Raw genomic sequence first — 26,251 nt, forward strand, 5'->3', positions numbered from 1 at the left:
TTCTGCTCTTCCGTATCTCTCCAGACTGCAGACAAGGGTCTTGCTACACAGCATCCTCTCTGGCAGGTCCAATATTTGCAACATTCATATCATTCCTTTGAATGCAGACTACTGCAGGTAGATGTTTTTCTCCAAGACATTATAGGTCTAGGGATGTACAGGTTTATACAGCTGCTTCTTAAGGAAAGTTAGCTTCCCTGAGTTGCAAAACTCATTACATTGATGTTCTTTTTCTAAAAAAAAAAAAAAAAAAAAAAAAAATTATAAAAGTTGAGGGTTTTTTTTAATCCATCCAGTCAGTGATCACAAATGTCTAGGCATTAGCTTTAATTCAGTAAGAGCATGTATTTAGTACTTTGAGCTTAGAGCTTTGAAGTGTAACTCTAAAACCCAGTTTGACAAACAATGAAAGCCAGCCATGATGGGTGGGACTAATGGTTTAATGGTATAAACAAATGTGTTTAAATTTTATCAAGCATTAGGGGCTTGATCCTCTAACTAATGTAGGAAAGTGCTACTGAATACCATCTTGGTCTCTGTATATTTTAATTTTCATCACTATCTTATTGTAAATTTACATCAGTTAATATTAAATGGATATTTAACAGCAATATTTTGTCAATAATTATGCCTATTCTGAAATGCAGTTGATTTTCAGGTTCTAGGACAAGTGGCTTGAGAAGGAGTTTGACCAAATGGAAGAGTCACGTAATTCCTATTCTGCAGCTCTAGTAGATCCAAGGTCCAGCTCTATAAAAGTTAAGAATTTTGGGTAGGGTCTATTTATTTTGCGTGCTAGGTCCTGCATTTTAGTTTTGATTTCTATAGTAATCTCAGTGCTGAATAAATTTTGGGACACATAGGGTATACTGCCTTTCCATTGTTGACATTGATTTGTTCCAGGTCAGTAGCAACAAAAGCTTGCATCATCTGACTCCTATAATGTGAAGTTGTAGGGAATTGGTGAGCTTGGCTCTTTGCTGGTCTGGCTACTGCTCCACATTGTGAAAACTGTAGTCATAATTTTGGGAATGGGTAGAAATATATTAATGATGGGTGGAAGAATGAGCTGTGTTTTGGTTGTGGGAAGCCTGTCTGGAGTTATGCACCTCAGAATTGAAACAACAAGATTTACAGCCAGCAATCTGGAGTCTTCTTCCCTGTTTAATATTTATTTCTTAAATAGACCTACTTATTTCAGTAAAACTACTTGCTAAGTAAGGAAGTATATATGACAAGTGTTGAGCTGTTGAAGCAAATCTGCAAAATGGGATGTATTTTTAGGCTTAGGTGGAAGTTGCATGAAGACTTAATTAACCTTTTACCTCAAGATATCCTTTTCCATCCTTTGCTTAAATTTTGAGTCATCTTGATGGCTAAGGGAGTCCTTGATACTGTGTGTGAATTTCTCTATTTTGATTCTGCAAAGATTCTGAAAAGATCCTTACATTATTGATAACGTTACGCCTTACTTCCTTTAAAAAGCTTGATTTTAATGCCACTGTAGTTACTTTAACCAGAATTAAATTAGTGTACATCTAGTTTTCAAGTGTGACCTTATTTGATGAAGACAGATTGGGGAAGGTTGGCTAGAAACATTTGTGAGATAGGACCCTGGAAAAAGAAAATATGTATATTTTTGGAAATGCTTCTTACCTAGCTTGCATCCTAAAAGTTAATTTACTTGAAAATGTTGCAGCCAACTTTTTTTTTTCAGTCAGAGTGTCTTAACTTCGAATAATTTTTTGAGGTTATTTGAAGCTTCTGAAGAACAGAAATTCTTTTTTCCCCTTTCAGATTCTAAAAAAATGGGGCTTACAAAATACCTGCATTCTAAAGCAGCATTTTTTTACTTAAGGAGAAAGTGAGGACTTCATTTAATAGTGCTGTCATTCTAACACCTTTCAAGAACATTATAATCTCTTGCAGTTTTAATTAAAAAGTAAAGTCATTGCTTTCCTAATAAGTGCAACGTGCTGTATAATTCCAGAGTCAGGAGCCAATCTGCCTTGTCCAATACTGGTTATTTATTCTCTGTGAATTAAAATGCACATCTTTCTCTAGGTGTGATTTGATCTTTCAAATAGCTGATTTTAGTCAGACCATGCACCTACAGCATATGTCAGGTTCTGAAAGATGAAACATCATGGTAGTATTAGCAGGCAAGTTACACATTTGCTATGTAGCTCAGTGCTATTTAGTTAACATTGTTTGGGAATGGGAATAATGACATGCAAGGAAATACATCCTTGAGTTTAAGCTACATATATCTTGGGATGCATTTCATGGTACTGGGCATCAATTTGTAAAAAAGTCTCAGTGGTACAAACTGGGGTTATCTGCAGAGCATGTCTTTCCCTCAGGAGCTCTACATCAATGGCTACAATTTTCTGAGTCAGTGTCCACTGACATCAGTTAGAGTTTTTCAATTTAGTTCCACAAAGGAAGGCTATGCTCAGTCTTTCTGAAAAACAGGGTTTAAAACCTACTTATAAAAAGCTCCAATTACTCCTGCCTCTGTGATTCTCACATGAAATGTGTTGCTTATGACTGGCTCAGCAGATGCCTCCTTTTACCTATTCAAACTGGTAGCCAGATATCCCAGCTCCTTCACGTTATGTCTGGGTCTTTAGCTTGGTAGCATATCCCTCCTGCAGACCAAAGGGACTGAAGTTTTGTCCATAGGTGTCCTGAGATTGTAGAACATTTCTCTGAAATGTGTCATGAAAAGTCTGACCCATGTGTCATACTTCAAACTTTGCTGCTTTGTTGTGACGTACCCCAAAGGATTTGACCCTGGCATGGGGTCAGAATGGGGAAGCCCTTGCTTTCTCCTGAAGACTTCAGCACTGGTGGGCTACCATTTCTCTGCAAAGGCATGCTTGTACATCAGTCTGTCAGGGGACTCTCATTTAGTCTTCTGTCCCTTTGATAAATCCTGGCAGTCTGGTTAGCCCCTCAGCTTCAACTGAGCAAGATACGTAGCATTTTCTTCCAGTCCTCTTGGCTGCAAGTAGAGATTCTTAGAAGCACCACTGAGACCACTACTAGAACAGGGTTGGACCTGCCATTTCTGTTGTTCCTGTGGGTCCTATGTGATCAAGAAGGACTATATTTCATCCAGGATTATTAGAAATGACTGTATTTTTTCTCAGCCTTGCATCCATGTCTGTTAACTGCGCTTTTGTCTAGTTAACAATTTGAAATATCTTCTTGAGGCATACTTTGATTAGCAGAGCTAATGAGGCAGTGGCTGCCTGGCAGACTGAAGCAATAATTTATGCCAGCAGGTTTGGGGGAAAATATTAAAAAAAAAAAAAAAAAAAAGGTTTACATGAGAAAAAAGATTTAGCCCTTAGGAAAGTTAGCTGTGTTAGTCATAGATGTCTATAATGAAGCAACTACTGTTCAGTGAAGAATGTCCAACCAAAGGGGAAGCCAGTCTGAAAGTTTAATTCCCTGGCATGGACCATTTTTCTTTCCTCCTTACCTAGGAATCGATATCTGTTCCATAGACATAACTTGTTTAGAAGGCTTGATTCCTATGATGCTTTTTACCTTCAAGGCCAGCATTCTGGTGTATATATTTTTTCCTTTGTCTGATGTCCATGACATGAAAGCTGTATTTTTTGACACTGCTTTGTGGTTCTGAGGACAGGCAACATCAGCAGAACCCGCAGAATGACAAGACAAAGTGAGGTTTGGGGGAGTTTCACCATGGCTAGGTAACAGTGAATTTGTATGCCATAAGGGAGGGCTTGTGGATATACTGTAGGTAAGTGGAGGCTGGGATGGCCAGATTGACTCAGGGCAGTGGGTAGCAAATGTATATGCATTGCATATTGTGGGTTTTTTTGTTTGTTTTGCCTCATTAATTCTGAGGGCTGTATAAAACGTAGAGGTGATCTCACCTTCTGCCCTTAAAGTCATGTATTAGGTTTTCTGTGAGGCTTAACTGAGGTCAGCTAGTTATTGAGTGATGAAGAATGGTTTAATGAAGAAATAAAGAGTGATTCTTGGCCTGTTTATGGTAGGTTCTGCAGTCTTTATGAACAAATTCTGTGGAAAACCTGTGAAAATTAATACCTCTTTCACAAACAGAGCTGTAAGGCTTAATGCTTCTGGCAAATAATATATAGCTCTAAAGGGTTTGAAATGAAATGTGTTCCTTTAGATACTGAAGTGTTGTTATTGTATGTCTTAAAAATGGCTATAACTTTTCACACAGAAAATTAAATTGAATGTAGCCAAATCAACAAAAGCAAAGAAATGTAGAGCTAGAGCTGCCATGGGGTTTTTAATTTAGCCCTTGGTAACTAGACATTGCTGTGCATAGGGTTCCCTGTCAGAGGATCCTCAAGGATTGGTAGTGTTGCATGCTTTAAGATGTCACTGAAACTTTAAGAAGCTTATGGTGGAGCCATAGTGTAGGTCTCACTGAAATCCACAAAGTCAAGGCTGTTTGGAGTCAAGGCTCCTGTTTCAGCAGTCATCGGGAAAGTGACTTGCTGTTATAAGTACTGTCTTAAAACCTGGTTGAATGCACCTACACTGAGGCATGGGTTGAGGCAAGGTATGCTTTGCTGAAAACTGACTTTGATGGTAAAAGTTTTGGACTTTCAGCAACATGCCAGATATCTTGTAATGTAGCAGTGAGCTTGGAAACCAGCCTAAAGTTTCCACAGCACACTGGCAAAATTCAGTTTTGCTTCACCAGGGTGACAGTTGGTAAAAGTTAATTTCATGGGAAAAATGACAATGGCTGAGGAGGACTGAGAAGGTTTTGGAACTTCACTGGATTGTGAATGGGGAAGGAGGCCTGAAGGGCTTGGTGAAAGAAGTTGGCATGGCAGGGATGGGCTAAGTATGTTGGTAGCATGTGGTGTCTGGCTTGTGCCCTGCTGCATTGGAAGGGAAGTGTTTTCTAGGAGTTGTTTGGAAGAAGTTGAAGCATCAGGTGTCCTAGTCAAAAGCATGTTTACATTTGATGACACAGAGAGTTATCTCTATAACTTCATTAATTACAGAGACAATGCAAGAAATGACACGTTTTTGCAAAACCTTTGATTTGTGTGTCTGTGTTGTTGTGTCCCCCCATAAGTAGGATTGAAGAATGTATTGGGCTTTTATGGACAGTATAATGAAGTTGTTGGAGCAGTGGATGCATGTACATTTGTGTTTTCTGATCATTAAGTACCAGATTTCTTGAAGAACCCATCATATGTCAGCTATTTAGGTACTTAGTTTCCAGAAACATTGAGCATGCAGCTTCTCCAGTCCTTAATGAGAGCTGCCAGGTGTTAAAATCCTTTTGAAAATATAGGCACTTTTTACATTTCTGAGTAGGGAGATGAGCACTGTGGAGAACTGTTTGAGCTAAAACTGGCTGAGCAGTTTTGAATATTGAGTCCTAGACATCCATCTTTCCTATATCTGTGTTGAGGAAGACTGAACAATAATCTTAGTAAGTGCAGACTGTCCTGTGCCAGCTAGGGACCAGATCAGGTGGGTATAGTTAATTTTTAAATAAACAAGGCTGCAAGTCAGTTTCCAGGTGTCGGAGATATCCGTCGAGTAGAGGGCTACTCACTGTAACGGTATCTGCCAGCTCTGAAGCTGTCCATTGTGCCTTCACATTCAGCTACTGCGCAGTTCTGTGCTCTGTTTGTGAAATACCTACATTGCTGTGGGTACTGGAGAGCAAACTGAGGACGCTGCATAGTGCTTGGCGAGGAACAATTTGAAGAAAAGGCATGAATTTGCCATCTGTCTTTGACAGTTGTCTGTCTTTCTGAAAATGGAGTTTTGTTACTTACCACCCATACTGCATTACACAGTAGATTTTTGTTTACTTTTATATTCTGCTTTTAGAACTTTTGCAACCAGTAAATGACTTAGCAAGAAAATATGTTTATGTAGAAAATGAAGTGTCAGTTTACCCACTTTTTCGATTACTTGGGTGGTGGTTATTTTTTTCCCCATAATTAACTCCTCTCAAAAGTTGTCTTCTCAGAGAGGTTGCTGTGTTGTCAATCATGCCAAATTGTATGAGCTTATGTGCTACAGTTTTGGCACAGAAACTGATATTCATTAGGAAATTGTGATCATCGTGATAAAAAGGAGATGCACAGTTGTCTTTTCAAAACAAACATTCACATTCTCTTCTTTACTCTTCTTTCAGTGCCTGTCAATCTGCTACTCATTTAAATTACCACTTGTGCATACAGTGATTCCACTCTTCCATTGGCTAATCTCTTGAGACCATACAGTCAGCAAGAGGCATTTCTAATGGGTCCACTGCTTATGGAAGGTTCTTGGCATCTGACTTGTCTTGGCAGAAGGAGGAGCAGAAAATTGGGATGAGGAAGGGAAAGTTGGAAAAATGGAAGAAGATTCATGGAGATTGCCTTGCATTCTTTTCCTCTGTTGGCCAGTCACAGTTCCAAGCACTTTTGCAGTGGTTTGCTGGTGAGAGAAGTGGTTGGCTGCACCAAATAGCACCTTACAACATTGCAGTGACCGTTTTCTCCCTGCTACACTTCTCAGCCGTATATAAATGCTAATAGTTTGACCTCAAAGAAGACAACAAATGATGGAGGTCATCAGGTTAAGGGTGGCAGTACTATATGAAAGCACAGCTCAGGCTTCTCTTCACTTGTCTCTAGCAAAGTGCACACAAAAGTAATCAGGGTTCAAATCTACTTTCTAGGTCTCCTGATTTAGCTCAGCCAACTACCTGAGGCATTAATTTTTTCTTGGGCATTGGTAGTCAGGAAGCACTTTGGAGCTGTAACTAAGATCAGAGCTCCATTAGTTTAGTCATTGTGTGCATATGTACTAAGAACTTAAATCTCTTTTTTTGAGCCAGTGTATTTTGTCTTGGATTGTTGCAGGCTTAGCTGACATGCAGTCAGTCACTTTTTAAGCTGCAATAACCTTTCTGCATGCCTTACCTCAGAGACTCATACCCTTTCCAGCTGAGATAACTATTAAAGCCAAGAGCATAGTAAGAAGAAACAATTCACTAGCAAGACTGCTGCCGGCTGCTCATGTTTGTGAGTGACAGATTTAAAACCCTGCTTAATATGGTCTAGACTTCCAAGGCTGGACAGATAACACTGAACACCATGAATGCTGATTACTGGCGGATCTTTTGGAAGAGAAGCTGCTGCCCACTTTTTATGTACATGAGTGATCCTCATGGCTTCTTCCGAAGGATAGAGGAGTTCCTCCCAGTGTTGAGATGTAGTCAGCTGCCTCATTGACATGTATATGTGCTGATTGACTCCTGTCTATTTCGAAGAGATGGTTAAATTTCATCAGCACCCTACAAAACATAGTTGTTAAAATATCTTTCCTAAAAAGAATGCTGAATTGTTCCAGTTGCTGTATTTTTTTCACGCTGGGACTGTTCTTCCCAAGCCTGCTCTGAGTTAATTGAAAATAATAGTCAGCATCAGGCAGTTAGTGAAAAAGTTTTCTGAGATGGGTTTACCCCCCCCCCCAAAAAAAAGTCACTACTCATTTCAGCTGTAAATACCAAACTGGATTAAGTAGTAACTTTTCTTAAGTAACTTCTTTTCTTAACTTAAGTAGTAACTTTTCTCTCACTAAAATCCTTTCCTATGCATTAATGTAATACAATATGAAATAGCTTAATAAGTATCATTGTAATCCTCCTTTGCTTTCATGCCTCCAGCTCTTTAGATCAGTCACATGAAGGTCAATAGTAAAGGAATGTTGTGGACAAAAGGTCAATCATTGTTTACTGATGCTGTTGGGAAGCAGCTTCATAGCTACTACTCACTGTTTTGTACCATCCTTTACTACTGCTGATCTGTGGGTAAGGGGAGAGGACAACAGTTATCTCATTTCTTTTTATTTCCTAGATGCTTTTATAGGCTTTGTCATCACATTAGCTGAGTGCCTCCCAGTCTTTGTTATATCAGACCTCTCATTGTCCTTTTAAAAGGTGGAGAAAGTAGTCTCCACTGTGGAGGTGGTCCTGAAATGCAGAGAGAGTTACTAATTCCTTGGTCAGAGAGGGAGTTGAATCCCATCCCCTGTAGTGCCTGTGAAGCACCCCAGTGATAGCTGAGAAATAAGCAAGATGTATCCTCTAGGCAAAATCCCATCTTTCTTTCTCCAAGAACATGAGGTCCACTCGAGACATTGTCTGACTCCTTGTCTAAAAGGTGCTACCTTTTTTGTTAACTTTACACTAAGTGGACTTCATTCTTGAAGGGTGGGCAAGAACTTTTCAAGATAAAGTGGAATTCTTCTGCCTTATTTTGGACAAGCTGCAGGGTATCTAGTTTGTGAGAAGAACATCTGGACTTGTCTTAGGCTGAAGTGGTTTAATAATCAGCTGGTAACCTCATTGACTCAAATTGTTTAATAGACAATTCCTGAGCTTTCCAGATAGGAGTGCCTCCATTTATATCAACCTCTGTACAACTGAGCAAAAGGGATTCTGAAAACATGTTGTGAGAGGGAGGATGAGGACTTCTCAACTGAGATGTAAGACGGGGTTATTACAGGCCATGAAGCAGCTGCACAGCCTGTAGGTCTTGTTTGTGGGCTTATCAGTGAGAATTAAGGACAGGATGATATGAATGAGGTAATTTTTTTCACAGTTTGAAGATGAAGAAGATGCAAAAAGTCAGTTTAACTGAAGCTGCTTTAAGAAGGCCTTCGACTTAGTAACCTAGCTTTACATGGGTGTACTGAATGTTGGTCAGTGCAAATAAATGTTCAGCACACTGGGAGAAAGGGGGTGGGGAGAGGAAGTGAAAGAGAAAGATCCATACTATGTTATTCCCCAGCTGTTTTATTTGCTTTGAAAGGAAAATGCACCATTTTAATTTGCAAGAAGAAGAGTATTTTGAATTATTTCATTTGCTTTATGCTGGTGTAAGAATTTCGGAGAACTTTCTGTGCCTGTCTAATAGGAGGATAGTCCTTAGTTGGACTTACAGCTTTTTTTTCCTAACATCATGCAAAGTCAGAAAGACATTTTTTTCCACCTTTGTAGGGACTTGAAGTATTATTTTCAAAAGACCAATTCAGAGTAATTGCACACCTGACTAGATGTTGAATGGGACCTCAAATGTGACACTAATCTGCTTCATTCACTTTGAAAAAGCATATTCTTTGTGCGTTTTCCTTTTAAAATCAAGGCTGAAGGCATCCTCTTTCCCTGCTTGCAGTACTTGAGCTCTGTGGATTGAAGGAAGGGCATAAGAGGAGGATATTACAAACAAAATAAAATAATAGCTTTGGCATTTTGCAGCAGGTTATCTGGGAAGAGGGTCTCTTCAGTGTGAGTAAAACTTGTCAGTTGCATGGTGATTAAAGTGTACTAAAAGACATACAAGAACTATTCAGGCTTACCTCAACAAAGCTACATTTCCTCCATTCTTTTGTTTGCCTTTGGTGTAGTCTAAGTCTTGGCACTTTTTCTGTGAAGAGATGCTATCATTCCCTACCCTTCCTCCATTCATGCAGATCTGTCCTTTGCAAGAAAGGAAACTAATTCAGGTAGTCAGGTAGCATGATACTCTCGTTCTTTCTTCTCCCCACCTTTGGAAGAAGATAGTAATTGAGTCATTGAGATGCTTTTCATATAAAAATTCACTATAAAGAAAGACGGGTATAATCTATGGGAGCAGATGGCATTTCTTGGTAGATTTTGCTGAACTGGCATCAGTGATAGGTACCATTGCAACTAGACTGAATAAAGTTTTTTGCCACATGAGTGTAAAATAATTTTTTCCCCCAGATATGAAAGGCAGATATTGATCAGACTTGCACATCCTCAAATCTTTACTCTCTTAGCATGATGTATAAGATACTTGGATAGTCTCCTTCCAGTTTCTGCAGTGCCAAAAGTAACATTACTGTCAAGCACATATGATGATGTCCAGTCACCATGGCAAAGACATCAGTGGGAGCAGGTGTGGAAAATGAACTCCTCCATGTGTTTACAAAGCAAGGTCATAAATTGAAGCAACAGGTGATATAAATAAAATACCAACAGAAGTTTTCTAACAATAAACATAATCAAGTACTGGAATTGCTTGCCCAGGGATGCTGTATGATGTGTGATAGGCAATGCTTAAATATTCTTAAAAACAGGTTGAAGAAAGAAACTTCTTTCAGAAATGGTCTTAGATGTAGATAATATGCCTTCAGACAAAGGAATGGATTATGTGTACTACTAAGATTTAGTTTGTTCTACTTTTTTATGATTTCTTGAACACATTAATAGACCTGTGGAAATATTTTGGCATCTTTTCCATCTGTTGACCTGTAAGAAATGATCTCTTGGAAAATCAGTGTAGAAAATTTGCCCCTGAACCATTGGGTAATTTGTATAAATTCCTTCTCCTGAGTTTTGATCAAGAATTGAAGACTTGCTTTTCAATATGCCTGTTAAGACTGTAAAGGGGTTTTATGACATGGTATGTGTGATACATACCTTTGCAAGCAAGACTTACTCTTGGCAAATATATACGTGTTTTTGTTTAATTCATAGGAAACAATGTTATGAGAACCATCCATGGTGTTGGAGAGATGATGACCCAAATGGTGCTGAGCAGAGGATCTATATTTCCCATCAGTGCCCCTGATGTACAGCCAAGCATTCACCCAAGCAAGCAAGCCAGCACCTCAGACAGTGAAGATGTGATTGTAATGGACACCAAACTGAAAATAATTGAAATTTTGCAGGTAATAATGATGGATGCGGTTACATAGCAGTCAGTTCACAGTTCTTTACTTATTCTCATAGTGGCAAGTTCTGTCACCTTACATTCTTACTATTCACTGTTCATTGTAAAAATAATACTTCGATGTGGGGAAGAATACGACTCTGTGTGAACAACTGTCCAGTTGCGGTCCTCACTCTGATGCACCTACTTTACTTTTGAAGGAACTAGATGCTGCAGAAACTCCATACTTATAACTGTGAAAATGCAGAGCTTGTCCTTTAATCTTCCTCACTAACGTTTTCTGAAGACAGTGTGTCTGTTTCCAGTCTCATTAACACATTGTAGACTGGGGTAGCTTGCTTGACTTTAGTATTTAACTGTTCTGTTACACTAGTTTGATGAAGGGCGGAACTGGACATAGACCCACTGAAGTCATGCAAGACCATGCACTTTTGAAGTCTGTTTCAGGTTTCCAATGTTAAATTGAGAATAATCTGTGAGCTGCTGTGATTTTTCTCCCAGCTGAATTGACAAGCTATATGACACTAGCATGCCTCCTGAGATATAATTTTCACTTTGTCTTATTAGTAAGTGAAGTGACACATATTTGTTCTGTATTATCAGATCTCAGTTTCTGCAATAGTTATTCACTGAAAGAATGTTTTGATGTTTTCTATAAACTCTGTGGATCTCTGTGTACCAGTGTCATTTTTGAAGGATTCCATTTGTTCTGACTACTTAAAAATTACTTAATTATATTAATTGTCATCTGAAAGTCTATCAATTGTTAGACTATCCTCAATACTGCATACTTCGGTTCCAGAGCTCCTTAAGGCTTATGGTGAAGGATAGTGTTACGAAGTTGTATCATCAAAATAATACCATTCATGTGTATTGCTTCTCATTTTCATTTGGTTTTTGACTGAGTTTCTCTCCATACTATCTTGCTATACTGGTTGATGCCTAGGAGGATGATTCCAGGACATTAACCTTGTCCTGTGCATTCCCTGGCTGATTACAGGCAAGAGAACCCATTTTGTCTCATTCTTTCCTTTTTTACAGCATGTCCAGTGCAAGAGGAGCACCCGGGATTGGAGAGCATTTAATCCTAATTTGTTACTTAATCTGTGGTTTGTTAGTCACATGGTCAAATTACTGCAGATTAGCAAATTGTCATATGTTGGGTGAAACACAGTAAATGTGCACATATATGATTTTAGTTCACAAGAAGTACAAAATAATTCCGTTTCATTTAATATGCAATGAAGGAGGATTGATTTAAATCACTTTACCTTTCATTACTTTGCTATTACCCTAAAAGGAGAGTACGAATATTTTAGATTTATTGTATTATCATGCATAGCTAGTACAACGGTGATTAAAACTATTCTGTTCTAAGAAATGTGTTTAGAATAATTTAATTCTCAGTATATCCTCTTATTCCTTTAAGTAAAGGCATTTTTTACTTCTGCCATCAGCCAGAATTAAACAGATGGCCTGATAGACTTAGTTGACTATGCATGGACTTGAAATCTTTATTTTTTAAAAATCTTGCTTTTACAGTTATAGGGTAACTTAATCATGGAACCAAAATAAACCTACATTTTTTTTCTTTTTTGTTCAAAGATTTTAAAATAAAATATTTTATTTCTTAAACTATAATTTTATTTGCTTTTAGTTGACATAATCCTAGTGAAATCCTATTACACTGTTCTGGGTCTGAGAAGCTTTTCTGACTTTAGTTAGAGATCAAAGAAACAGGTTGCCATCATTTGCTAAGCATCACCTGTCACCTAAGTCTTGGCAACTTAGCATACGTGCTTTCACCCCCACTGATTGTAAAATATGTTAAATGATCTTAAACCTGTTTCATTGTATGCTTGCATTTGCTGTGGGCGAGGAACATAAGTATGGGAAACACTGACACACAGCTGATTCAGATTTCAGGCCTGTCAGCTTGACTTCAGTGCCCAGGAAGCTGATGGAGCAGCTCATCCTGAGTACCGTCACACAACACATGAGGGACAACCAGATGCTCAGGCCCAGTCAGCATGGGTTTATGAAAGGCAGGTCCTGCTTGACAAATCTGATCTCCTTCTATGACAGGGTGACCCACTTACTGGATGAGGGAAAGGCTGTGGATGTTGTCTACCTTGACTTTAGTAAGGCCTGCAACACCATTTCCCACAGCATTCTCCTGATGAAACTGGCTGCTCGTGGCTTGGATGGGCACCCGCTTTGCTTGGTAAAAAACTGTTTGGATGGCCAGGCCTAAAGAGTTGTGGTGAATGAAGTTAAATCCAGTTGGCGGCCGGTCACGAGTGGTGTCCCCCAGGGCTCAGTTTTGGGGCCACTCCTGTTTAACATCTTTATTGATGATCTAGACGAGGGGATCGAGTGCACCCTCAGTCAGTTTGCAGATGACCCCAAGTTGGGTGGGAGTGTTGATCTGCTCGAGGGTAGGGAGGCTCTGCAGAGAGACCTGGACAGGCTGGAGCCATGGGCTGAGGCCAACTGGAGGAGTTTCAATAAGTCCAAATGCCAGGGGCTTCCCTTGGGCCACAACAACCCCCAGCAGTGCTACAGGCTTGGGGAGGAGTGGCTGGAGAGCTGCCAGTCAGAGAGGGACCTGGGGGTGTTGATTGACAGCTGGCTGAACAGGAGCCAGCAGTGTGCCCAGGTGGCCAAGAAGGCCAATGGCATCCTGGCTTGTGTCAGCAATAGCGTGGCCAGCAGGGACAGGGAAGGGATCTTACCCCTGTCCTCGGCACTGGTGAGGCTGCACTTCGATTCCTGTGTTCAGTTTTGGGCCCCTCACTACAAAAAGGACATTGAATTACTTGAGTGTGTCCAAAGAGGGGCAGCGAAGCTGGTGAAGGGTCTGGAGCACAGGTTGTACAGGGAGCAGCTGAGGGAACTGGGGGTGTTTAGTCTGGAGAAGAGGAGGCTGAGGGGAGACCTCATTGCCCTCTACAGTTCCCTGAAAGGAGGTTGCAGAGAGCTGGGGATGAGCCTCTTTAACCAAGTAACCAAGGACAAGAGGGAATGGCCTCAAAATTGCACCAGGGAAGGTTTACTGCATATTAGGAAGCATTTCTTTACAGAAGGGGTTGTTGGGTGTTGGAATGGCCTGCCCAGGGCAGGGGTGGAGTCCCCATCCCTGGAGGCTTTTAAGAGTTGGGTCAACATAGCACTGAGGGGTATGGTGTAGTTGGGAGCTGTCAGTGTTGAATTGATGGTTGGACTAGATGATCTTCAAGACCTTTTCCGATGTAGACAATTCTGTAATTCTGTGATGGGCAGTCAGTTGTTGAAGTATGGGCTGTATATGTGTCAGTCCTTAAATTAGGACTAATGTTTCCAGCCTAGTTATTTTTCTCACCTTTCCAATATAAAAGCAGGACTTACGGCTCTGAATTAGGATTTTTCCCATATGAGTTTCAAATTTCACAGCTGAGGAACAAAAGGCACCAACAATTAGAACAAAGCAGAGTGTTGAGTGAGAGCTCCAATAAAATTACAGTGGTAGCTTCTAAAGGCAAAATTTTTTTTTTTTAATGCAACATGCTGGCAACACTGCTAGCAGCTCATGAAGGAAATGCTATTTGCTCCTCACATCCTCAGCTGATCATTAGCAATGTAACAAAAGACACCACCAGGCTTGTGCTTCACTTCGTGGGAACCAGGAGTTACAGCAGCACTGCTGCCCTTTGCTGTTGTGCATCTGAGAGGGTGAGCCTTGAGCCTGTCATCTTTACTCTGAGCCCCACTCCACTTCTTATCTTCATGGGACAATGGAAGTCCAGCTGAAATATTAAATAATTGATTTCAACATGGATTCGAATGTACCAATCTGGCTCACAGGCCATGAGGACAAGTCAGTATGCTGGAGCCCCTGGACAAATCCAGTCTGCTTCTTAGTATTCAGCAGTCGATAGGGCAGTATCTGCCAGAGTGGTTGGAGTGAAGAAAGAAATCACAGAAAACTGATGAATGTACTGGATTCTTTTTTCCTTGTGGACATAATTACTTAAAATAATTTACTTAATTTACTTAAAATAATCATGTATCACTGTACATTCCACCACAGAAAAATCCTAACCCATGTTACCAAATGGCAGAAGAAAATTCTTATTTAAAACTTCTTTTCTTGTAGTTTATTCTCAGTGTTAGACTGGACTATAGGATATCCTACATGCTGTCTATCTATAAGAGAGAGTTTGGGGAAAACAATGAAAATGTTGATAGCTCTACAACATCCCCACCTGACACACCAGGGATTGCCTCAGGTAAATACTGCTATTGTATTGCAATGTAAAATAAGTCTGTGTAGACTACTGCAAACAATGAACTTAACTATGTCAGAAAGATGCATGCTGCTTAAAGTTGAAAGCTTTGTTTGAAAGCTGAAAAATGAGAAATAAGGTATTTGTTGGCCTGTCCTCCTTTAAAAAAAAAAGAAATTCCTTTTTTCTATGATGTCAATTTGTTCTGTTATTTGTACTCTTCCCAAAACACTGCACAATGACAAATGTAGTAGAGGGTAGATCATGAAAAAAATTATTAGAGTTGCATGAGAACAGATTTAAGTGAGGTGAATGTGGTATGGGAATGGAGTGCCTTTCTAGGAAGTATTCCTGTGCACACAGAAGTGCTCAAAAGCCTGACTGCTTGTCTGCATGACCACCTGCAAGTAGGGGGGGAATTGCTTTAATTGGAGGTGCTGTATAATAGAGGAGCAGTTAAGGAATACTAAAGTCTTAAGTAGTAAGGTATATTAAAGCTATTCCAAAGCAAAATGACAGTGTGGTAAATGATTTGATTTAGGATAAATATTCTAAAGTTCATGTGTCTGTTTTGTGGAGATTGGCTCATGTAACAGAAAATGTGAAAGTTTTGTATTCTGTGTCATTTGTGGGTCATGGGTGGTGGTTTGTACAGCACCTAGCACCATGGGACTCTGGTTCATGACTACAATTTGGCTCTTTCTCAATAACTGTAATACACAATTTAACTCTGCCCCATGTCCTGTTTCTTCCATACTGCCCTTGCAGATAGTGAATTCTACCTAGTTGAGGAACATGTAGTTAGACCTTTACTTGGTAAACATCTACTTTAAAGAGCAACAGAGCTCATTTTGCTGTGCAGATTAAACAATGATCACTGGCTTTTTATTTTTTATTTTAATTTTTATTTTTTCCAGCAATTGTTCCTGACATAGATGAAATTGCAGCTCAGGCTGAAACCATGTTTGCTGGCAGGTATGTTCTCTGAAGTTTTAACCCTCTCTCTCTCTCTCTCTATCTATCTATATCTATCTATATCTATATATCTATATCTATATCTATATATCTGTTTTTTCACACTGGTATTTCTTATGGGCAATCTGAGTTTATTTGGTGATGCTTATTTTCATACCTCTTCCTTTGGCTGCTTCTTATTGCATATCCAATACATAGATAGAAAAGTGCCAGAAAAGACATAGATTTCAAACAAGCACACAGCCCGGCTGGTACGGATGGCTGTGGGCTTGGAAATGTCCACCCTCTTAGTTGTAAGAGAGTTGGTAGAAAGTTTTTGTCATATTCCCAAAGGCAGCTGGGGAACGGTATACAGGTGTATTGGACTAAACCACACTAATTACTTATTTACCTTATAATGCCTCACATGGGTGCTTTTAAAGAAAGACCTTTTTCTGGTGTATCTTATGGCTGTAGGCCCAGATTTCTTGGATCAGTAGGTTACTGTTGACTTTCAGTATTTCTCATAGACCACATGACCTGTTGTTATTGCACCTTGTGTTTGAACTTACTTAGAAAGTTATTTCAACAATAATCTCTTTCTTATGATTCCTCAAATCAACTGTGGACCACTTTCCATGATCATCTGGACCACCAGAGGCCTGTAGATACAAGTTATGCTTGCAGAGTTTTGGAAGTGATTTCAGCTATGGTGTAAACAAAAGAAAAAAAAGAACAGAAAATATCAATTCTGGAGAGTTATTACCCTTATCACTATATTGGTTGGATTTTATGGGTATAATTATAATTATACCAGCAAAAATGAATTCCATTTAGACAAGGCCATAGACTTTCAAGTATGTCTTGGACCTAGGGAGAAGGATCTGCAGAATGGGCACTCTGGTCTTTCCCCTTTCAGTCCCTTATGCGTTCTCAGTCTTTACCAGCACAAGCAATGCATCCTGTCCTCTCCCTGAACTCCCATAATGTAAAACATTGGATGACATCTGCATCTTTAAAGTAAACAGAGACTGAATGGTTTCTTGGAAACATTATTTCTGCTTTGATATGTTAAGTGTAACTCTGCTTTCTGCCATTCCAGATTATGAATGTGATTCCAGAAATATGATGCTTTTGGCAATTTTTACTATTTTTGAGCTTATTTTTTCTTAAATTAAATTTTAATAGAAGCTGAAAAGGGAAGGAGTTAAAAGGGCCAAATTAATCTCTGATGAACTGCTGTTTACTTCAATTAATTTGTATTGGGAATGAGCTTGACACAAGACATAAATGAATGTTTTTTCAATATGGATTTTAATCACAGTATTTGGCACATATTTTCATTCCATGGTGTCCATTCTGCAGAAGATTGATGCAACAGCATGTAACTGTAGCATTAAAGTCCTTATAAAATATGTTGAAATGATGTTTATAGTTCCATCCTGCAGTGTATTTTATTTCTTTTTAAGAGCTCTGTTAATTGAGGGTTGTGTGTACAGGCATATTTATGTCAAAAGTTTTTATTTTTTCTTATTTATTTTACTTTATTTGGTCCTTTTTTTCCCCGTTTTTATTGCAGAAAGGAGAAGAATGCTGTTCAGCTTGATGATGAAGGGGGCAGAACTTTTTTACGGGTCCTCATTCACCTCATCATGCATGACTACCCTCCTTTGCTCTCAGGTGCTCTGCACCTGCTATTTAAGCACTTCAGCCAGAGAGCAGAAGTTCTGCAAGCATTTAAACAGGTATGGATGTGCATAGTGTTATTTCAGGAAACTGCTGAGGGGATAGTCTTTTCAAAGCCTGCTTTACTTACCAAAATTGCTGGTTTTAGCATGACAGTGTTATATCCTTAGAGGTCCAAATTCAGCAGACATCTTTTTTTTTGTGTTAGAGTTGACCATATGTGCTAGTGTATGTTATAGTTGTAAACCCAGAAATAGTTATTTCTGGTATTGCATCCATTACTGAAACTGTAGGTCCATGGTGACAGCTGGGACACATCTCACAGCATGACATAATGCAGTGATCCCTCAGAGACAGAGTTAGTAGTTCATGTTCTTCAAGCAGTGTACCAGTGTCAGCAATAAAGCATTCCTGTATTCAGGTCTACTTAGACTGGGTATAAAGCTCTCTTGTTATTCCTGTGGTGTTTCTAGTTCTAATGCAAGTGTCTTTGCATTGTGCTCCATTGCATGATACAGATATGCCCAAAGAACAGGAAGAGAGTAATAGATCCAAGCATGATTTCAGCTTTTATTTTTTTCTGCTTGATAATGGTGCATGTGCAGGTTCCATGTATCAGTGGATTAGGATGGGGAGATTGGATGTTATGAAGCTGCATGACAGAGACATTCTGTTATGTAACCCTATATAATATATTTTGATAAGACCATTTGATGCTTATTTCAGGAGTTTGATAGCATGTTGTCTCCATGTTATGTAAGATGTGGAGGTCTTTCTTGTTTAAAAACAATTTGATGATAAAGACCTGGAAAGGTTTTATTTAATGTTTTTGCATTATGGCCTCCCACCAGATTGTTAACATTAGTCCATGCTGGTTAGTTGCATAAATGGCTGTTATTTCCAGGTAAGAAGGATTGAGCAGATTAACATGTTTTCATAAAGGATGAAAAAAAGACTGTTAAAAAACATGGAATATGAATGTCTGTGGATGGACAACATTCATAAATTCTGTAAAATAACAAGGTTTTACCAAGCTAAGATAGAAGATGATGAAAATTTTATATTACAAAATAGTGACTATTTGCCTGCATGTACTGATTTTATTAAAAAAAAGATTGTCTGTATTGGTATTCTTGTCTGCCATGTTACCTTAATCTTTTACATGTGTGATTTCTTAATAGTGCATGTTAATTTACTGTAAAGATTGTTATTTTTTTTAAGTATTATCTTCATTAATAATACTGGTAGAGCAAAGAGCATTACAAAGAAAGAAAATGTGTAGGTCATACTAAATCAAGGACTGCAAATAACAGTGAAAAAAATCCAGATAATCAGAGCAGTACACAAAAAGTGAGATTAATCTTAGTAAGAGGCAACCACTCAGATGATGGGAAATTACATGAACCTGAAAGTCAGTGTGAGCTATATTCCAACAAGTTTTTCTAAGATGGTCTAACCATGTTAAAATATGTTATTTTTCAGTATTTGTTTATGGTGATGTAGTTTGATCATTAAGGTTGCTGTCCATTCTGACTTTTCTTTGGATGTCCTGATTCCTCCTTTTTTTTCTTTTTCTTTTCTTGTGAAGAACTGCTATTTCTAACTGTATTGTTTTAATACCATGTAATTTTATTGTTTTAATACCCTGAGGATCATCATCAGTGCATCAGAGCTAACTCTGCATAGAACTCAAGAGCTTATAAATCCATGCTTGTGCTGAAGATGTTTTGTAGTGTATTAAAGAAGGCTAGAGAATGTTGTCAATGTTTTAACTATCCTGTTTTGGGCAGTTACAGTCTCCAGCTCTGTTAAAGGTTTTTGATGAATGGGGGCTAAAAAGCATGTGTGTGTCATGTTTCAATTTCATAGGTAAGGTTACACAAAGCACCTGGAAAGAAGGGCTTAGAATGGAAATCATCAAGCGAATAACCCAGGCATAAGTGCTGGTGCTACTGCTATAATAGCTTTACAATTTTCTGTATTTCCAGGTTCAGTTGCTTGTGTCTAATCAAGATGTTGATAACTACAAGCAAATCAAGGCTGATCTTGATCAGCTACGTCTGACTGTAGAAAAATCAGAATTGTGGGTTGAAAAGAGCAGCAATTATGAGAGTGGAGAGGTGGTTGACAATCAAACCAAAGGAGGAGAAGACCCAGTGGAGGTGGGTTAAAAGTCTTTGCTGTTAGATTTGTTTAAATATTGATTAATGAACAAGTGCAAATTGTCAATCAAAACAGCAAAGCAAGACTGTGCAGGATTCTGGCTGAGCTTTAGGAATAGACATAATAGGAAATAAAACCTCTTTTATCAATGTGTTTAATATTCTCTCTCACTGCTTTCAGCAACTGTGTTCTTATGTCACAGAGCTGCCTTCGTTTCTGGCAAGCCACAGTGTATGGCATCACTCTGTGGCCAAAGAAGTAATCTAGGGATCACGTGTTGGCAGCTGTGTTGAGCTGCTGGAAGAAAGGAGTAAACAGTATCAGTTCCTGCAACTAGGGGTGAGGACCCAGAGTTTCAAACATCATGAGTAATTCCACTCTCCACCAAAAATAATTTTTTTTTTTTTTTTTTTTTTTTGACCCTTGTCATACTACACTCCTGAGATGAGATATATTGTGATTTGAGAATCCTTATTTCTTGGGACAGTGGTCCTGCTCTTTCTCTGATATAACTTAATTGAATTTAGTGGTGTCAGAACTGGGGATGAATCTGGACTTTATGAGCATAAGTATGTGGGATTTCCTGCATTCTTTTCTCAAGCATAGATCTGGTAGGAAAAATATTCCTTTATGTATTTAATGAATGGAAAAGGTAAGGGGGAAACAGGATACAGAATTGCAGAAGGATATTTACAAGGTTTTTTAGCTACAGAACATTTTAAAAGTGTAAATAGATCCTTTTTATTCCTATGGATAGCCCAAATAGCAAAGAAACTGCAGGAAGAGGGGACAGAACAATGTGCTTGAAAGAAAAGTTCCTCTAAATGGGATATTTTCAGTGGGTTTTTTTGCCCCAGGAGGCATCTGTGCAGATCTGGAAGAGTACTGTATCAGAACAGTAATAAGTATAATAATCTGCACAACTGGTTAGATCACCTCACCTGGTGGTAATTCCATGAGAACTGTGCCAGGTTACAATAGCTCAGAATCTTGTCCATTAATTTTTTCCTTAATGTTAAATTATTCTTTAACAGTCAGGAAATGTTTTACTTGGCAAAACTACTTTAGATAGTGAATACTCTCTAAGATCTTGTCAGATGTAAGAGGTGAGGTGCTGGTCATAATCTACAGTGTGTGAAGCAGGTGGCTGGCTTCAGACAGATAAACATCCCTGTGAGATCCCATGCTTTCTTGGAATGGATGACGGGTATTCAGTACTGAACTGGATGAACCTCTAAGTCTTTAGGGAATATGCTTCATTTGCCTGTGCTTAATTTTTCCCAACCAACATTAAAGTGCATACAAGGGCTTAAATTTACATTCCGGAACAGTTTTATGTTAAATCAAAGTTTCTGTCCTCACCAAAGCACACTGCAAGATTATCACAAGAATTTTTAAAAATAAGATTTTTTGTTTTTTTTTTCTTAGGCTTCTGAGGCTTTTAGGGTAATTGTTTCTACCTTTCTATGGTAACCGGGGGGGCGGGGCTAGAAACCTACTTTTTTCCTTTTTTTCAGTTATATGACTCCAGACATGGGATTTGTAGAAAAAAAGGCCATGTTTTTCTAAATAAAGTATCCAGAGTTCTATGCAGGAAAAAGAACAGTTCTTACATCCATGCAGGATCATCTTCATAGGAACTGGAGATCAGAATTATAGGAGTGCTTGGAGTTAGGATAGGCAAAAATTAGACACCATATAGGATTAGGAAGAAATGCTGAAACTGATCTCACTTAACAGCCTTTCTTGAGAAGGGAAAAGCAGATAAAGTCTGTTTACTTGGTTATCTCTAGTAAGGGTGTTATGAGTCTGTACAGAAACCATGGACTACGGAAAGTGTGGTCTTTATTGTCCCATCTCTGGAGGCTTCATTGGTGATGTAGCACCAGAAACACAGGTCTGAGGAGGAGCAATAGACAGTCTCAGTGAAAGGACTCTCAGGTGAAGCTGGAATACAGTGCAGTGGCATTTATAGACCTTCTCATCTTCAGCACTCTTAAACTCCTGGTGGTCCCTTGCTCTCCTCCAATTCTGGTCTGTGGCAGTTTGCTTTGATTCTAGAAATGTTTAAACAAACATCTTCTGAAACATCATATATAGGGTGAGTTTGTGAACTGAAACTTCTGAGAGTGCGCCTCATTCCCCTGATAAGTAAATACGTCTTGTGGAGGGCAAAACTGTGCCAGCATTACATGACACTGCTTCGTGCCTTGCACAGCTGTCCTGCTGAGATAAGTGAGACGATTTCACTGGTGGGGAACTGCCTGGACTTAATGCTGGAATCTGGGCCTTCATTTGGGGGCTAGAAAGCAAGGATCCTAAGACTAATGCAACATGGTATCCTCGAAATTTTACGAATAGAGGAAGTAGTCTTTTTCAGAAAATATAATTTTCTAAAGGTGGGGTACTCAGATGAGAACCTGTCTCAGTGTGATCTCTATGACTCCCTGTCCCCTACAGAAAAGTGTGACAGACAATGTCTATCATGGGGTGTAACGAGGCAAGATATGCAACTGAGTGTCTCTAGTATCCCAGTCGTGTGATTATCTCTTGATAACTACTACATCCCTGGCATACTTTTATGAGTTCAATTAACAGGTTTTTATTTTGTTAAGAGAAAGGATAGATTCAGCAGTTTAATGCTGATCAGCACTTCCAGATAAGACATATAGTTCACATGGATTATAAAACTGCTGTGACTGAGGAAGAATGCTGATAAAAGTAACAGGTAAATTAATCTTGGTTAACCCACAGTCCCAGAACAGAGAAGGGTGGTTAATTACAGCAAGGAGATGGAAATATATTCCAAAATATTGATTCAAACAGCTAGAGAGAAAGCAGCATGCATCCTAACAAACTTAAACAAATAAAAATCCACTGTTGTTGCATAGATCAACATGACTGCACTGAACAGCGATGCTGACATTGTTGTAAATGGCTTCCATGGCCAAGTGGTGCAGCTGTTCTCTCCCCACTGGAAATTAAGACCAGATGGGATTTGTAGAACTCTTCATCTTCACCATCAGCTAAGAAAGTTCAGAGGAAGGTTTCAAGAGGTATAAATATTCAGATTGGCACGTATGTGTGTGTTCTAGTATAATTCTCTTCTCAAAAACAGTAGGAAGTTTGAGGACACAATGAAACTCAGAAGTGCACCTGTTTGGTTCATTTTTATGCTATTACACTGGTTTATATCCTTGTGGTTATACTCTGAGGCTGTCCTGAGATATGCTACAGTTTTTTCACATGCTTAATAATTTCAGCATCCAAAGTCCAATCTTTCAGTTCTTTGTGTTTCCAGCTAAGAAAGGCTTACTATAACTGACAGCAGAAATAAACCCCAACACTGCCAGTATTCTAAGTTGAAGTATTTGTGTAGATGTTCTTCCGTGTTTTGATTGACACATGCATGGATAGGTGTGTGGGTGTTAGCAGTTACTTGCTAACTTGATTTCTCTTATTTATAATACCCAGTTGGGGATTTCTAAGAGCTGAGGCCCAGACCATATGGCATCATGACCGGATGTTGCAGTTTAACATAAGATTCTCATTTGTTTTAAATTCCTTTCCTGCATCATCCAGAGATAAGGACAGAGTGTCCTCTTCACTGTCATGGTTTAAGCCCAGAGGGCAGCTGTGCACCACACTTTACCCCTCAGGAATGGGAAGGAGAAAATAAAGCAAAAGGCTCAGGAATTGAGACAAGGGTACTTGGAGGGATGACTCACCTGTTACGGTCATGGGAAAAAGACTTGTCAGGGGAAGAAAAAAAGGATCAATTTCATTGAAACAACAACACTTAACAGACAGAGAAGGACAGTGAGGACTATTAGCCCATCTTAAAAACACCTTCCCCCCACCCCTCCTTTCTTCATGGGCTCAGCTTTGCTCCGTTTCCTTCCTCAATTCTCAAGCAGTGCAGGGGCAGGGGATGGGGGTTGCGGTCAGCCCTGCTGCTCCTTCCTCCTCAGGGGGAGGACTCCTCACACTCTTCCCCTGCTCCAGCATCAGGTCCCTCTCACGGGAGACAGTACTCTACAAACTTTCTCCAACATGAGTCCTTTCCACAGGCTGCAGCTTTTCCTAAGCTGCTCCAGCCTGGGTCCCTCCCACAGGCTTCAGCCCTCTCAGTGCCAAACTACACCAGTGCAGCCATCCTTCAGAGTCCTGGCCCTGTTCAGGCACAGCCCTCTGCTCCGGTGTGGGGTCCTCCACAGGCTGCAGGTCAGTATCTGCTCTGCCAGTGACCTCCATGGGCTGCAGGGGCACAGCCAGCCCTCTCGCCACAGGATACAGGGGGGGGTCTCTGCTCTGGTGCATCTCCCCCCCTTCCTCCTCCTTTTTTCCACTGAACTTAGTGTTCGCATAGGTGTCTCCCTCACAACTCCTCCTCACATCTCCCACTCCTCCTCTCAGGTTCCCCTTCTTAAATATGTTATCAAAGAGGCACAGTCACCATTGCTAACTGACTCTGCCTTGGCCAGAGGTGGGTCCAACTTGGAGCTGGGGGAGCTTGAAGAAGCTTCTCACAGGGGCCACCCCTCTAGCCACCTCCCACCCCTACCAAAATCCTGCCACACACACAAACCCAATACATTAATGGAGGAAAGGAACATCTCTAATTTCCATGCACTACTTGTTCCTGTACTGCTGAGAACTCCACGCTACTTAACTACAGAGGTCATCTTAAGCTCTTTCTCCAGACTTTTTAATGTTCACATACACAGGCTTTGTAATCTTTCCAGTTGTATTAGAGGTTTTTGGAACAAGTGGTAGCTATTGAAATACACTTATGGTCTATATTCTCATAGTATCTAAATTCCTTGGCATGTCTAGTCCGTGATATAGGAACATATTCTTTTTTAGAAAGATCAGAATCATGAAGACATAGAATAAATGCCTCAAATCAAGTTGAAAATTTGTAACAAAGGAAGAACTTGAATGTGAATCTTTTCACTCACTGGACTGGCGGATAAAGAATAAACTAGCCTTTATTCTCTGTGTTATATCTGTTCCCTCTGAGCTGCTGTAATACTTCTTCACTTGCTGTTATTACATATAATTACTTGATGTTGAGGAAATTGCAACAGATCTTCACTTGTGTGTTCTTTGTTACAGGAGTCAAATATTTTGAGTCCAATACAGGATGGGATGAAAAAACCCCAGATAGATAGCAATAAAAGCAACAACTACAATATTGTTAAAGAGGTTGGTATATCTGCTAAGAATCTTGTTTGACGTATCTATTTGATAAGTAAATTTAGTAATGATTTTGAAAGAATGTATTTTTGTATGTGATATGACTGGTTCTTTGCTTGCTTGCATGCTTATTTATTTGTTTGTTTATTTATAGATCTTGATTCGACTCAGCAAACTTTGTGTTCAGAATAAAAAATGTCGGAATCAACAGCAGCGATTGCTGAAAAATATGGGTGCTCATATGGTAGTCTTGGACCTTCTGCAGATACCCTATGAAAAGGTTATTCTCATAATTTTAGTGGTAAAGAACATGAACTCAATAAAGGGAAAGGCCTCAAGAGACCCAAGAATCAATGTGATATTTTTTTTTAAATTCAATTCAATAAACTATGGTACAAACATGAAATGATGATGCTGTTTTCTACCTTAAGAATAATGGGTTTAGGCCTAAGTTTAAATATGACTGCCTGCATAGAACAGGTTTTATTAAGAACATAATGTTTACTGCCTCAGTACCTGGATGTCACTGTGCTAGCATCCCATTTCCATAGGCAAACCTTAGATCTGCAGTCACTTCACAGTAAGAAGTATTGATTTATTGGAGCTCCTAGCAGGGTATCTAAATTCCACTGTTGAGAGCTATTGTAGATACATAAGATGGACAAAAAGCTTTCAAGGATTATGTCTGGAATAATTTATTTGTTTCTGCAGTGGAAGCCTCTAACCTAGTTCCACTTGCAAGTTTTTCAGAAGACAATGTGATTTTGTACTGATTTAGTGGCACTGAACCTACAAATGAATGATCTAGATAGCCTTTTAAAGAGCACATCTTTCTAGATCTTACAGGAAGTATTGAGAGGAGATAAAACCTCTTCTGGGCTACCTTTCCCTGAGTGTTACACACCAATATTATATACAGACATTGGGTTCAGCTGTCTTCAGTAAAATAGTGCTTGTCCATATAGGTGGTTCATCAAATCATAGTTAGAATACTATATGAGTGGAACATGAAATGGAGATGAAACTAGACATATATTTGCGTGGGAGTATGTGTATGTACATACATATTCGTGTAGGTGTACACACACATGCACACATACATCTGTTTCTATATGTAGCTATATAAAAGCCAGAGTTTTTCAAAAGCTTAAGATCAATGCAGGCTAGAGAGCTTTTTTTGAAAATCAAGCCACTTAGCACATTTTAAAACTAGGAAATTATAACTATGCATGAGGAAATCTTACTTTGAGT

At 39.3% G+C, this 26,251-nt stretch overlaps 1 protein-coding gene across 1 annotated transcript in view; it reads left to right on the forward strand.

Moving 5' to 3' along the window:
- Positions 1-26,251, forward strand: part of ITPR2 (inositol 1,4,5-trisphosphate receptor type 2) — a 283,088-nt gene that overhangs the window by 93,236 nt on the left and 163,601 nt on the right. Inside the window, exons 23-29 of the mRNA XM_026864631.1 lie at positions 10,538-10,731; positions 14,869-15,001; positions 15,916-15,973; positions 17,532-17,697; positions 19,627-19,800; positions 24,920-25,009; positions 25,155-25,280. Coding sequence (XP_026720432.1) covers positions 10,538-10,731; positions 14,869-15,001; positions 15,916-15,973; positions 17,532-17,697; positions 19,627-19,800; positions 24,920-25,009; positions 25,155-25,280 — 941 coding nt within the window. The remainder of the gene's footprint in view (positions 1-10,537; positions 10,732-14,868; positions 15,002-15,915; positions 15,974-17,531; positions 17,698-19,626; positions 19,801-24,919; positions 25,010-25,154; positions 25,281-26,251) is intronic.

Source organism: Athene cunicularia (assembly GCF_003259725.1).
Source record: "Athene cunicularia isolate RWA chromosome 1 unlocalized genomic scaffold, athCun1 chr1_part2, whole genome shotgun sequence".
In the NCBI taxonomy this organism is placed as follows: domain Eukaryota; kingdom Metazoa; phylum Chordata; class Aves; order Strigiformes; family Strigidae; genus Athene; species Athene cunicularia.